The sequence below is a fragment of the Ursus maritimus genome, unplaced genomic scaffold (genome assembly GCF_017311325.1).
Source record: "Ursus maritimus isolate PB19 unplaced genomic scaffold, ASM1731132v1 scaffold_32, whole genome shotgun sequence".
Classification (NCBI taxonomy): Eukaryota; Metazoa; Chordata; class Mammalia; order Carnivora; family Ursidae; genus Ursus; species Ursus maritimus.
The window spans coordinates 4,653,776-4,667,071 of NW_024425786.1; the positions used below are offsets into that span (position 1 = coordinate 4,653,776).

General features: G+C 40.4%; 1 protein-coding gene across 2 annotated transcripts in view; it reads left to right on the plus strand.

Moving 5' to 3' along the window:
• CAMTA1 (calmodulin binding transcription activator 1) overlaps positions 1-13,296 on the plus strand; it is an 837,244-nt gene that overhangs the window by 34,173 nt on the left and 789,775 nt on the right. For both annotated transcript variants that reach the window (XR_005839010.1, XM_040645728.1), the window contains one exon: positions 162-280. Coding sequence is in view for 1 of the 2 variants with exons in the window: in XM_040645728.1 (XP_040501662.1) it covers positions 162-280 (119 nt within the window). In the remaining variant the exon portion in view is untranslated. The remainder of the gene's footprint in view (positions 1-161; positions 281-13,296) is intronic.

Consider the following 13,296-nt stretch of genomic DNA (forward strand, 5'->3'; position numbering starts at 1 on the left):
ACCTCTCTGATCAGTGTGTAAATGAGCATCGTTAACCAGAGGAATGGTGCTCTTGGTCTCACAGTGACCAAACTAAGCTGCCGTTTCTTAGCTTGCCAGTATACTTAAAAGGAGATTTTCCTCTATTATTTTCTCTGAATCTATTGTTTTCTTCTTTATAGATGATCATGGGAACAGCAATAGTAGTCATGTAAAAATCTTTTTACCGAAAAAGCTGCTTGAATGTCTGCCGAAATGTTCAAGTTTACCCAAAGAGAGGCACCGTTGGAACACTAATGAGGTAGATAAATTTCTATTTTTAGGGGTATAATTATTTTAAGGGCAAAGTTGTTAGGTCATTTGGCATAGTATACTACTTTCTATTAGTTTTAAAATCAAAATACTGAACTAGGGGATTGTAAATGAGAAGAATATTTAATCTGGGTTTAACAGAAACCAACATGTTTCTTGAACTATCTCTAATCGGCTTGGCTTGCGTTGAAAAATATAAAATATGCACGCTGACTTACTAAGGTAGCATGAGTTATCATACTTGTGTTCTCTTGCATTTTGGCGTCTTGCATTTGGTGGTTAACTCTGCCTGCATCTCAGCTAAACACTAGTTCTTATGTTGTCATGAATTAATAAAGAGACAGCCCCAGTGTTCCACAGAACATGCAGTGTCTTGACAGTGTGAAGTTTCTGTAGCATTGGGAAGGACAGGCTTCTTATTAGCAAAACAGCTGTCAGTCCTTTGTGGTGAAAAGAGTTTGCATGGAGAATTTGATGAGTTTACCTTAATGATAGGAGTTTTTATATTAGGAACAGAGGCTGTATGGTAGATTGTGTATTTGGCATCCAATTAGAAGATTGGTAAAGTAGAATCAATAAAAGTATCTTCTTGGATGACGTTTCTTGTTTTTGGTAAGTCTTAGTCTGGGAGTCTTAATATTAAGGGTGGATTGCTTTGTCATCTTTTTAATTTTGAAATCTGAATATTTCCGTGTAGGGTAATACCCATTTAGTGTGGCGATGAGAACTGGGTATGTGTCCATTGATCTGGGAATTTTATTCCTTTAGTTCAGATGGCTGTGATTACTGGCTTTCCAAAGTTGGGCTAAGTCCATTTGTGTGGCTGGCTCAACGTTCACTTCCAAGTTAAGTTAATACAACCTCCTGCTCTGTGTTGGGCCCTCAGTTTTGTTAGAAGACACAGGAAGACAGTAGTGCTGACTACTTTACCATTATCTTTTTAAGATTATTTTGTTCTAACTTCTTGACTTATAGTGCCTTTGTTTTGAGTTTTAAGAGGTTATATGGGTGAAAGTTGGTCTGCTTAATCCTAGTTGATAGATTTAAATACTCAGTAGACCCTCATAGCTTTGATACCTTGTCTCAACTGATTTTACATTTCTTCTAAGGTATGTATATTTTGATTATTTGTATATATTATATTTCCCCCTTAGACAGAATACTTTTACCTCAACAAACATTAGCTAGTTTAGAGGCCTGTTGTTTTAATCAGTTATTGATTAACTATTTTAAACATGAAAACAAAGTAAATATGCTGAAAATTAGTTTTAATCATAGATCATTACTCTGTCAGCAAAATAGTATGATTTGGGAGCCATTCAGTAGGTCCTAACTAGGTCATGAATTATTTAAAAACTCAATATGTTTCTTAGTAGTCCCTGAAACATGGATCTGCTACCTTACTATTATATATTAGCTCCAGTTTATGTAGAAATGAAACAAAACACATAATCGGTATATATTTTTTTCAATATTATGTTTTATGTGAAATTGGCAATTTATTTTTAATTACGACTTGAAATTATATTTGAAGCCAGCAAGCGCTTAATTAAAATTCGTGGTCTTTAGGGTCTTCTGAAGCTGGAGTCACAGTATCTGAAGCTTAGTTGGTAGAGTGTTCAGATCCTTGTATAGGACTTCACCTTTTACGTATTTATCTCTGGTGTTGACATGTTCCCCTTTACTTGTAGTTCAGGTACATTATAAAGCACCTAATAAAGATTTTTTATAGAGGATGAGATTAAAAGGAAAATATGGAGCTGTTCTGTACTTTCTTCTAGGACCCTGGCCCACAGAGCTCCTTGGAGACTGCTGATTTAGGTCACAGTGTTGCGAAAGTTCCTGTCCAGAGAGGAGACTGCGGCCCCCTCTCTGACTGGTGAAACATAAAACTGGGGGCTCTGAGACACGTGGGTTGTTTTGTGCAAGCTACCACTACTGCTGAAAATGCCAGTGAACAAAGTGTGTTCCCAAGGGGTGTTTGGAGGCAGGACAGGTGGCTCAGCCGGCAGGGGCCAAGGCTCACACCCTTTTCCCTTGTGACCCGTTGTTCACTCAGTAATTTGTCAGCTCAACACTGACAAAAACTCTTACGAGAGAACTGAATTTAAAAGTTGGCCCATATTTCATTTCAATGTAGAGGACACTGGCTTTCTTTCTTGTTTATTTTTGGCTTTAGGAAAAATAGGGGAATCTTGGAGTGACAGCTGAAGACTTAGGAGTCCTTAATTCTGCAGAGTGTTACGTGGTGATGGTAACCTTTTTATTTTTTTAAAACTGGCTTGGATAACAGGAACAAAACAGTCAGTACTCCTGTTAAAGCACTTCCTTCTTTGATCTAGCTGGCGTTGGCATTTTCTCGCTTGCTTCAGCCCGCCGTCCTGCACGCTGACACTGAACCTGAGGGAAGCGGCCTTCCGTGGGCTTGTCTTTCACTGGGGCTCTCAGTCCTAAATACGGTGGAGTCATGCTTAGTCAGAGTTGCCTGTGAGGTCCGAGGTCTCTTGAATTGCTCATGAAGTGAAGTTTAGTCATACTGCCATTAGTAAGGGCCCGTTTCCCGCTGGGCTTGCAGTAGATTGCTGTGTTTTGGTGGAGGGCCACAGGAAGTATTTGGCTTGTATTTAGGAGCAGTATTGTTCAAAAACTGGTTTAGATTCCCCTTCCCGGGGACAAGGCGCTGTCACTGGGAGAGGCATGAGGGAGGGAGAGCAGTGGACAGCACACCTGATTCCCGTTTTCCGTGTCACTCTATGCAGCATATGTTTGCGGAGCAGCCTGGTGGCCGGAGTTGCCTGTCCGAGGTGTCTCTGTCTCCCATGCTTGCTCTCTGTTGGGTGGGTACAATTCAACTTCTGAGTATAATGTGACTCCTCCACACTTTTGAGAAATTCCTTTTTTGAGACCTGTGTTGTAATATTTGTGATGATTTGAGAAAATCTAGGTTTTGTACTGTGTCTTTGTTGAGAGAGGGAGAGTGAGATTGTGCCCATTCAGATGTTGCCATTTATCGAGGCCCTGTTTTTGCTGGTGGCTGGGCACTGTTTATAATTATAACACTGAGCCTTATAATAATGTTACAAGATATGCCATATTTCCTTTTACTGATGAGGGTGTAGTGGTAAAAAGTGGTTAACTCATTTGGTCAAGATGGCATACTTATTAGGGCCTGTCGCTCTTTGAGCTTAATTTCTTGTATGTTGCTTACTAATTCTTAGGAACGTTCATTCTGTTGTAATGTTGCCTTGGCTTTTAATCAAAGACCCATAACTCTTAACCACATTAGTGTACTTGGCAAATCCATTCTGTCATTTAATTTTGGATTAAAAAGAGTTAACATAGGATTAGTATTGTGGGTTCATATGCAAATATTTGGTGAAGCTGAAAGTCACTAAAAAGGAAGACTACTAGAAGATAAGGAGGTCTTAGGGCCCGGCTAAGCTCCTGGAACCTTTTTTAATGCATTGGAGTAGGTAAAATCTCTTGCCCTTCCTGAATGTTATTTGCAATTGCAAAATAAATGTTGTGTCTAGAAACAAATCAGTTTGGATTATGCTTTCTCAGCCACACACAGCCTTCGCCCATGTTCTTGCGGGTGATAAAGGAGGGGTGATGATGATGGTGGCAGATTATGGCAGCCCACATTGACTGAGCATCTACTGTGTGTGAGGCACTGGTGGGTCCTTGATGCGAATAATCACATTTACTCCTGGAATTCATCCTATGAGGCGGATTATGTGATTATTCTTATGGTATCAACGAGATCTGAGCCACAGAGATGTTAAGTGATGTGCCCAAGAGTGGTGGACTTGGGAGTCTAACCTTGCAGCCTGATTTCAGAGCCCATTCTCTCCAGTTCTGTCCCAAAGAATAATTTCAAGTAGACTTTCTCAAGATCTCACAACTGTTTACTGACTTCTAATCCTTTTGTTTTATAGAGTTGTTTGGCATCTTTATTTGTTTACATCTTCAAGTATTATACATAAACTTAATATATTTTTGCATGAAGTTTTTTTTAAAAGCACTCATTTCAGGGCACTGGGGTGGCTCAGTTGGTTAAGCATCTGACTCTTGAGCTCGGCTTAGGTCTTGATCTCAGGGTGTGAGTTCAAGCCCCCGCGTTGAGCCCCATGCTGGGTGTGGAGCCTACTTAACAACAACAAAAAGGTAGCACTCATTTCTTAGGCGAGTAGTTTTGATTCTTAATGAATATTAATATGTAGGCACTGGATAATGAAAAAAATATTAAACGTAGAAATTTTGAACCTGTGCGTAATTTGAGGGTTAGGCTTGATTTTCTGTCCAGGGCTGGAGAGAAAGAATGTGTTAAACAGAGCAAAATTGTGGAAGAACCAGCTCTTATTCCATAATCAGTTTGGCATTCACCACTTCATTAGGTGAACTGTTATAAGGTTTCTGCATTTTAAGTTAATATTTTTAAGGCCCAGAGCCAGAAAAAATTATGCTAATGCAACTCTCTGATTGCACAGAAAGTGCATAATTACACATATTAGTACTCCATGTATGTTGTCCAGACTGAAATTCTTTTGTTTAGTCATTAATTAGCTGTTTGACTTAAAATACAACTATTGCATTCCCCCAGTCGCTGGATCTGGATTTCAGATGGCATTCTTCCAAAGCCAAACTAATGCCACACCAACAAACCTTTATAATGAAAATGTTCTGCTTAAACGTTCAAATCACTTTTGTGTGCTACTATTTTTGAACTATTAATGCTCTTTTTTTTTCCTCTAATACAAAGTTTCTTTAGAGGAAGTAAACAAAATAGAATTCTAGTTTGTACTGATCTTAAGGAAAGTTGCATCAAAGGTTTTTCAGTTGGTGATAGCTTCAGAGATTTTCATATTAAATGCATCTTTTTTAATGGTAAAAATGTCTTCGTAGAGAGCATATAGCTCTCCACTGGTACAGTCTAAGTCATGCCAAAGAACCTGCAGAAAAAAACCGTAAGTGTAATGCTTTTTATAGGGAGAGAATTGCCTTTTTAAATCCTGAATACTTTTCTTTTTCCTTCAATTTTTTATATTCAAGTAAGAAAAAGGGACTATAAGACTATGAGGTTTCTTAAATTATATTTCATTTCAGTTGTTTTAATTAAGAAACTACCTTTTCAAAATTTCTTTAGTCATTTTTTTGTGTAGGCATATATTTTTGAGTGTTTTTTGTGTTTGTAATTTTTCTCTTGGTATACCTGATAGAGCCATAGTTTTAAGGGCTGTAATTTTTTTCAGTGGTTGGTTTTTCTAGTGTGTGTTTGTGTGTGTGTATATATATACATAATCTTTTTGAAAGACAGACCCATGTTTTGGGGGGATCATTTAGCACTCTTCAGACTTCCACCAAGCAAGCTATGAAGTTGAGTGAGGTATTTGGCCTTGGTGACTGGGAGGGTTAGTTAACCCTGACGTTGGCCTTTGTTTTGTGTAGCTTTGGGCGGTGGTATGGTTTGAATGGTCCCAGGTTATTCTTGGAGTGCAGGCAGGGCTCTCCTGGTTCAATCACAAGTAGGAAAAGTGCAGATACGAACAGTTCACAGAAAGCCAAGCTTTAAGAGGGACCCCATTTGATTTTCGAGTACAGTATGTGGTACCAAATTTGAAATTAAATCTGATAATTTTGTAGCAGGTGGGTTAACTGTAGTTCCTCTGTTTCACTTAGTAGTATGAGGTCAGTAGTATGAGGTCCAAATGAGCGCGCATCTGGTTATCAGACGACCTGTATCAGCTTAGCGTTGGCGGTAGCAGAGGCGGATTGGATGTATTGAAATGCTGGGGCGGATGTCTTTCTGTATCTGTGGGGGAAGGCAGGTGAGGAGAGGTCGAGACAAGCGGGTTTAGCTCTGAGGAACGTCAGGAGAAGCAGATCTTACCTGCAGAGAGTAGAGTAATGTTCATAACGCTTGAATGAGATACTAAAGGAAAAATTTTTTAAAGGAACTGTGGACCTGCCTCACTAGTTTTGACCCTAGTGGTTTTCATTATATGATATTACTTCAGAATGTAGCACTTAGAAGAATGCTTGGCCCATAGTCAGTGTTCAACAAATACTTGTTGAATGAATGAAATGTGTAAAAATACAAAAAACTCAGTATAAATTTCTGAGCTTTTGGAGTTCTTATGCAGATATAAAACTCAAATGTATATATGTTACATAAAAAAGACTAGAAAACTAATAAAATTTATATTAACATTAGTTAAATGCGATGGATGATGTTTTGCTAAAACCAAATTGTCTCTTGTGATACGAATGTAATTATGACTGTTTTCAGGCAGGGTCTTTTGAAATTGGCACATGACACTATCATGTGCCCTGCAGTGATCCCACCCCTCTCCGCACTGAACTGTATAGAATCATTTCTAGAAGTCTGTGGTTAGGCCTTGGTACAAATACATGTTTTAGTCTGAAGTTCACTTCTGGATTTTCTCATTGGTCCGAGAACAACTTAAACAGGTACCCAGGCGATTATAATCATAGATCACAGACTTGAGTAGTGGATGTCTGTGTTAGAAAAATTGGTTATAGGTTTTATTTTTTCAGGTTATAAATTAAGATGTGAAGTGAAGAGTTTCATAGTGAACTCAAGGACCACTGAGATCTTGGAAGGGATACATGGTTGGCAGTCAGGAACTGGTTCTACCTAGTCTTGGCTCTGCCACCAGTCTGCTGAGTGCTAGGTAAGCCACCTGCCTGGCCTCGGCCGAGTCTGCTGTGATTGTGCTGAGTGACCTTTAGAGATCTGTTGTAAGCCCCGTTCTCCAGTTTTGGAGGCTAAATCACTGTTGCTTTCAGAGTTGTTAGGGAGTGTAGGACATTCAGGGCAGGCTTGGGTCCACCTGGGGTGTGTGTTTATTTTTTGCTGTTAATCGTCCCTTATTTTTATTTTTAAAGTCTGTGATTCAGTGTTTTTTAGTATATTCTACATACAGTTGTGCAGCCATCACCACCATTAATTCTGGAACATTTTCATCACCCCAACAGCTCGGGTTTTCCATGTCTCTGGACTTGGTGGAGTCAGCACCCTCAAGGGGTGGCCAGCCTTTTTTTAGGGGCCTCAAGGTTCTTATTCGGTGTCTCCTCCAAGTTTCTATACATTTGTGGCATTGGAACTGAAATTAGAATAGATGTGTTTTTGTCTAGGTCTTAACACAGAGTGCTGTGTCCTGAGATTGTTTTCAAACAAGTACAAGTGAGTATCGAGTTGGGGCCTCATTTTCTGAGGGAAGAAGAGGGTTTGAGGAGAGTTTTCAGTTGAAAACTGAAACTCTATACTGTGCGAACTCCCATCAGTGGGTTACGTGGGGATAAACTATCCTGCTCTTTCTAGTAATGGTGGGAGACCCTGTGGCTGTGACTAAGGAGAAGCTGAGCTCTGGGCATTTTTATTTACTTATTGATTTATTTGAGAGAGAGAGCACAAGCAGGGGGAGCAGGAGAGAGAGAAGCAGGCTCCCCACTGAGCAGGGAGCCTGATGCGGGACTCAATCCCAGGACCCTGGGATCCTGACCTGAGCCGAAGGCAGATGCCTAACCGACTTAGCCACCCAGGCGCCCCTGGTGGGCATTCCTTTTAGCTTACTGGTTTTCAAGCTGAGCAGGCATCAGAATCACTTGGAAGGCTTGTTAAAACACGGATTGCTGAGCTCCACCCCCAGAGTTTCTGCCCTAGTAGGTCCTGTGTGGGGCCCCAAAATGTGTATTTTTAATAAGTTCCTATTGAAACTTACCTAGATGAAGACTCTTAGGCCCCTGGAAGTGTATTCTAACTAACTTCACTTGACTTTAGTCTTAGCTCTGCTACCCTTATACCATTCAGGTATATTTTGGTGTACTTTGGCTACGTGGGGTACAGTGGAGCTTTCTAGAGTCTTATTCTGATATACCTAGAAGTAAGAGAATGCAGTTAGTTTTTTGGTATTTATCTCAAGTATTGGTTAAATGTCTCGTTGAATAGGAAGCCCTTTTAAAGTATGGGTGGCAGTAGGGGTATGTGGAGGCATATTCTAATTTTTGTGATCTTGTTTTGAAGAGGTAGCATGAAGAATCATCTCCACTCCCCCTTTCTTTTCCATCTCTGTTTGGCCCAAATAACTGAAGACAGCAGAACCCTAAAGCTGAATGTCATAGCCTGCCTACTTACCTACATACCTATCTTCCCACTTCTGGTCTTTTTAATACTACCTTCCAAATGTTTCTAATGATAAATTCTGTTATCTTGGTGATTATGAAGTTCTGTTGAAGATTTTGAGAGAAGTTCCTAAAATACAATTTAAGTTTTCCAATTTTAATGCTTTTAGAAAACTGGAAAAAATGAAAAAGAAAAAAACATACAAAGGAGTCCTTTCTTGATGGCTGAGAAACCACAGATGGGCTGGGGTGGGTGTGATGAAGATAAATTTGTGTTTGGGAGAGTGTTTTCTCTGTAAGGGAGAGTATTATGGGCAGGATGTGTGGATTTCATGAGGCTTTCTTGTATGCTTCCCTGCTTGTGTGTTCTCTGGTCTGGTGAAGGGTGTAGAGTTGAAATAAATGTAAAACTTACAGAACCTGTTGTTTACATTTGGGGAGAAAGGAGGAAAGTAGGAGGAGCTGAGGAATTGGACAGGACTGAGCAGAGGTGGGTGTGTGTGCGCGCGCACACGTGTGCGCGCACAGTGTGGGGCAGCTGTGGTGGAATTCTGAGGCAAGCTTCATTTTGCCTTGAGTTCACTTTTCTGTGATTCCAAAGGAGTTTATGGGAGAAAAGAGAAGGTTCCATGTCCAAGAGAATAGGAAGCTGAAAAGTAGCTTGACCTGGGCTAGACAGTAGGGCCTCTTATGCCTATCAGAGGGAGCATGTGACGGAGAGGGTTGGCCTCCAGAGATGCTGCAGCAGGAGCACTTGAATCCAGGCTCTCCATTCTACTTTTTCTGTTTACTTTTTTTTAAAATTAAGGTTTAATTTTTTTTTGTTTGTTTAGAGCAGTTTCAGGTTCATAGCAAATTGAGAAGAAGGTACAGAGAGTTTCCATACAACCCCTACCCCCAAACATGCATAGCCTCCCTGACTACCAATGCCCCCACCAGACTGGTACCTTTGTTACAACTGATGAACCTACGTTGACGCATCATCATCACACAGAGTCCCTAGTTTACATTATGGTTCACTCTTGGTGTTAAGATGTCTTTTCATGGCTTGGTAGCTCATTTCTTTGTAGTGATGAGTAATACTCCATTGTCTGGATGGACCATGGTTTGTCTCTTCATCTACGGAAGGACATTTTGGTTGCTTCCAAGTTTTGGCAATTATGAATAAAGCTGGTATAAACATCTGTGTGCAGGATTTTGTGTGGACATAGGTTTTCAGCTCCTTTAAGTAAATAATCAGGAGTGAGATTGCTGGATTCTATGGTAAGAGTATGATTAGTTTAATAAGAAACTGTCAAACTGTCTTCCAAAGTGGATGTACTGTTGGTATTCCCTCCAGCAACAGTGAGAGTCCCTGTCGCTCCATGTCCTCCCAGCATCTGGTGGCGTTGGTGTTCTGGATGTTGGCCCTTCTAATAGGTGTGTAGTGGTTATCTCATTGTTGTTTTAATTTCCCTGAGGATAGATGTATGGAGCCTCTTTTCACATGCTCATTTGCCATCTGTACCTCTTCTTTGGTCTGTTAAAGTCTTTGGCCCATTTCATCTGTTTGCCTTCTTATTGCTGAATGTCAAGAGTTCTCTGTGTGCTTTGGACAACAATCCTTTATGAGATGCATTTTTGCAGGTATTTTCTCCCAGTCATTCTCTTGACTTTGTCTTTCACAAGGCAGAGATTTTTAATTTTTATTAAGTCCAGCTTATCAGTTATTTCTTTCATGGATCCTGCCTTTGGTGTAGTAACGCTACACCCAGGGCCAGCTAGGTTTTCTCCTGTGTTATCTTCCAGGGGTTTTATAGTTTCACATTTTTTTTTTTTAAGATTTTATTTATGTATTCGACAGAGAGAGACAGCCAGCGAGAGAGGGAACACAAGCAGGGGGAGTGGGAGAGGAAGAAGCAGGCTCATAGCAGAGGAGCCTGATGTGGGGCTCGATCCCGTAACGCCGGGATCACGCCCTAAGCCGAAGACAGACGCTTAACCGCTGTGCCACCCAGGCGCCCCTATAGTTTCACATTTTATATTTAGGTCTGGATCCATTTCTACTTGATTTTTGTGAAGGATGTAGATTTAGATTCTTTTCTTTTTTTTGCCTCTGGACGTCCAGTTGTTCCAATACCATTTGTTGAAAAAACTGTCTTTGCTCCATTGTTTTGCCTTTGCTCCTTTGTCAAAGATGAGTTGAATGTTGATGTGGGTCTGTTTCTGGGCTTTCTGTTCTTTTCCATTGATTTATTTGTCTCTTTCCACTATACCACACTGTCTTGATTACTGTAGTTTTATAGTAAGTCTTGAAGTTGGGTAGTGCCATTCCTCTGACTCTGTTCTTGTCATTCAGTATTGACTTGGCTATTCTGGGTCTTTTGCCTCTCAGTGTAAATTTTAGAATCATTTTGTTGCTATCCACAAAATAACTTGCTGGGATTTAGGTTGGGATTACATTGAATCTATAGATTTAAGTTGAGAAGAACTGACATCTTGACAATATTAAGTCTCCCTATCTGTGAACGTGGACTATCTCTCCATTTATTTACATCATTCTTTGATTTCATTCATCAGAGTTTTGTAGTTTTTCTCATGTAGATTGTGTACTTTGTTAGATTTATGCCTAGTTATTTCATTTTTGGGGGTGTTAATATTGTGTTTTAAAAATTCAAATTCCACTTGTTTATTACTGGTATACAGGAAAGTGATAGACTTTGCTATGATTGCTTATTAGTTCTGATTTTTTAAAAGGCCTAACATCGGCAGAGCAAACATCTGCTCTGTTTACTGATGGATCTGAAGAGCTTAAAACAGTGCCTGGTACTGGTGGGTCTTCCGTGACCAAAAGCCTTTTGAAAATTTCCCTGAGGGATGATCATTCCATGTGTAACTCAAGCCTGAAGTAGTTCCCTTTTAAAGAAAGGGTGGGTAGCACTTTAGGGAAGGGGGAAAGTCCCAGCACAGAAGGTCAAGGACAAGTGGGAAAGGCCACACCCTCTTCATGTTCTGGGTAGGAGACAGGGCCTGTTCAGAGAAGCTAGCCAAGAAGGCTATCCTGTTGGAAGCGGGGATCTTATTTATAGAAAGGGCTACAAAAGCTTCTTTTTCAGAAAGAGAAGGGGAGAAAACACTTAAATATGTTTACCTTTTTAAAAGTTAAGAAAGATTTGAGAGAAAGGGACAATGCTATTTGCTTCCCATTTCTGAGAAAGGATACATTAAAATAGCTTGAAATTAAGCAGGATCTATAAAATTGAGGTCAGAGTAGAGTCATTTCCCATTTTTCCTGTCTTTAAACCATGTAGTAACAGACACCCCTTTCCTGGCATCAGAAGACAGCTGTTAATGTGCATGCTAGGATTTGATTTTATTTTTGTACTGTTGAACAACATTTCAGCTTCCTAACTCTAATTGTTCTATTTAAGAATCAGTTTTATTAGATGCTTTAATCGTTATTAATCAGAATTTTTATATGTATGCATTTTCCAGTAATTTTTAACAGTCCATTCCTGTAGCAGTTCAGAGAGCCTGCTGTGGGGTGATTATGTATTTTTTATTTCATAAATGAGGATGGCAAGATGTGTTTTAGAATTAGCATGTAACATCATCTAATGCAACATCATCTAATTTACTGTATAAGTCACTTCTTTTTATTGTATATGGTCTGGGTGCTCCTGCTGGGCTGTGAAGTCTAGGTGGACAGGCATCTTCATCTGTTCTGTTTACTGATGGATCCGAAGAGTTTGAAATAGTGCCTGGCACTTAGTGACTGTTTAGTGACTAATGGACACAGTTTAGGTTTGCTACTCACGTGTGCTGCTAATAACTTTGTCTCTGAATTCTATAGCCTGGGGAGTAATAGTCACTGTTAGTGACAAACCGATCCATGGGAGCTACCCCTGAAAAGTTGTGATGTGGAGAAGAGGAGAATATGTACTCCCCACGTGTGCACTCAAATCGTTCCCAAATCCATGGAGGGAAGGTTTTAGGCAAACCCACTCAGTCCTTATCTCAAACTTAAAAGGCAGATAAGTACGTCACACCTGTCCAGGGCGGGAGGGAGGATGAGGCGGGAAGCCAAGACTACCCTTTGTGGAGGAGCTCTTGCCATGTGGGAAATGAAAGCGGGGAGAGGGAGAGGGAGGGCCCTCCCACTGCCACCCCCTGCCGTTAATTCACACAGTACGGCACAGGTAGGAAGGTAGCCAAATCACCCCAAAGTCTACTGTCAGATAGAAATAGTTGACTTTTTGATAGAAGTCTCTTCAGACATTTTTCTGTGCTGATGTGGCCGTACATTTTATTTATTAACTCAGAGTAGGTTTATTGTGCATGTAGTTTTGTAATCTGTTTTTTTCTTAATAGGTTGTATACATCTTAGGGCTTTTTTTTTTTTTTTAAAGATTTTATTTATATATTCGACAGAGATAGAGACAGCCAGCGAGAGAGGGAACACAGGCAGGGGGAGTGGGGGAGGAAGAAGCAGGCTCACAGCGGAGGAGCCCGATGCGGGGCTCGATCCCATAACGCCGGGATCACGCCCTGAGCCGAAGGCAGACGCTCAACCGATGCGCCACCCAGGCGCCCCTGTCTTAGGGCTTTTTTGACAGTGATCCATAGCATCATGTTTATTGACTGCATATTACTATTCCATTGTATTTCATGCTATCAGTTATGCTTAGCAATATTTTTGAGGGCCTAATATGTGCCAGGCACGGGTCGAGGATGATAAGGATACCAGACAGTTAAGTTTCTGTTCTCATGGAGTTGATAGTTTAGAAGGAAAGACAATACCTACGTAAATAAGGAGACAAGAATTTCAGAGAGTGCTAAGAAGAAAATAGAACAGAATACTGAGGTATGAGTCTGAGGTTT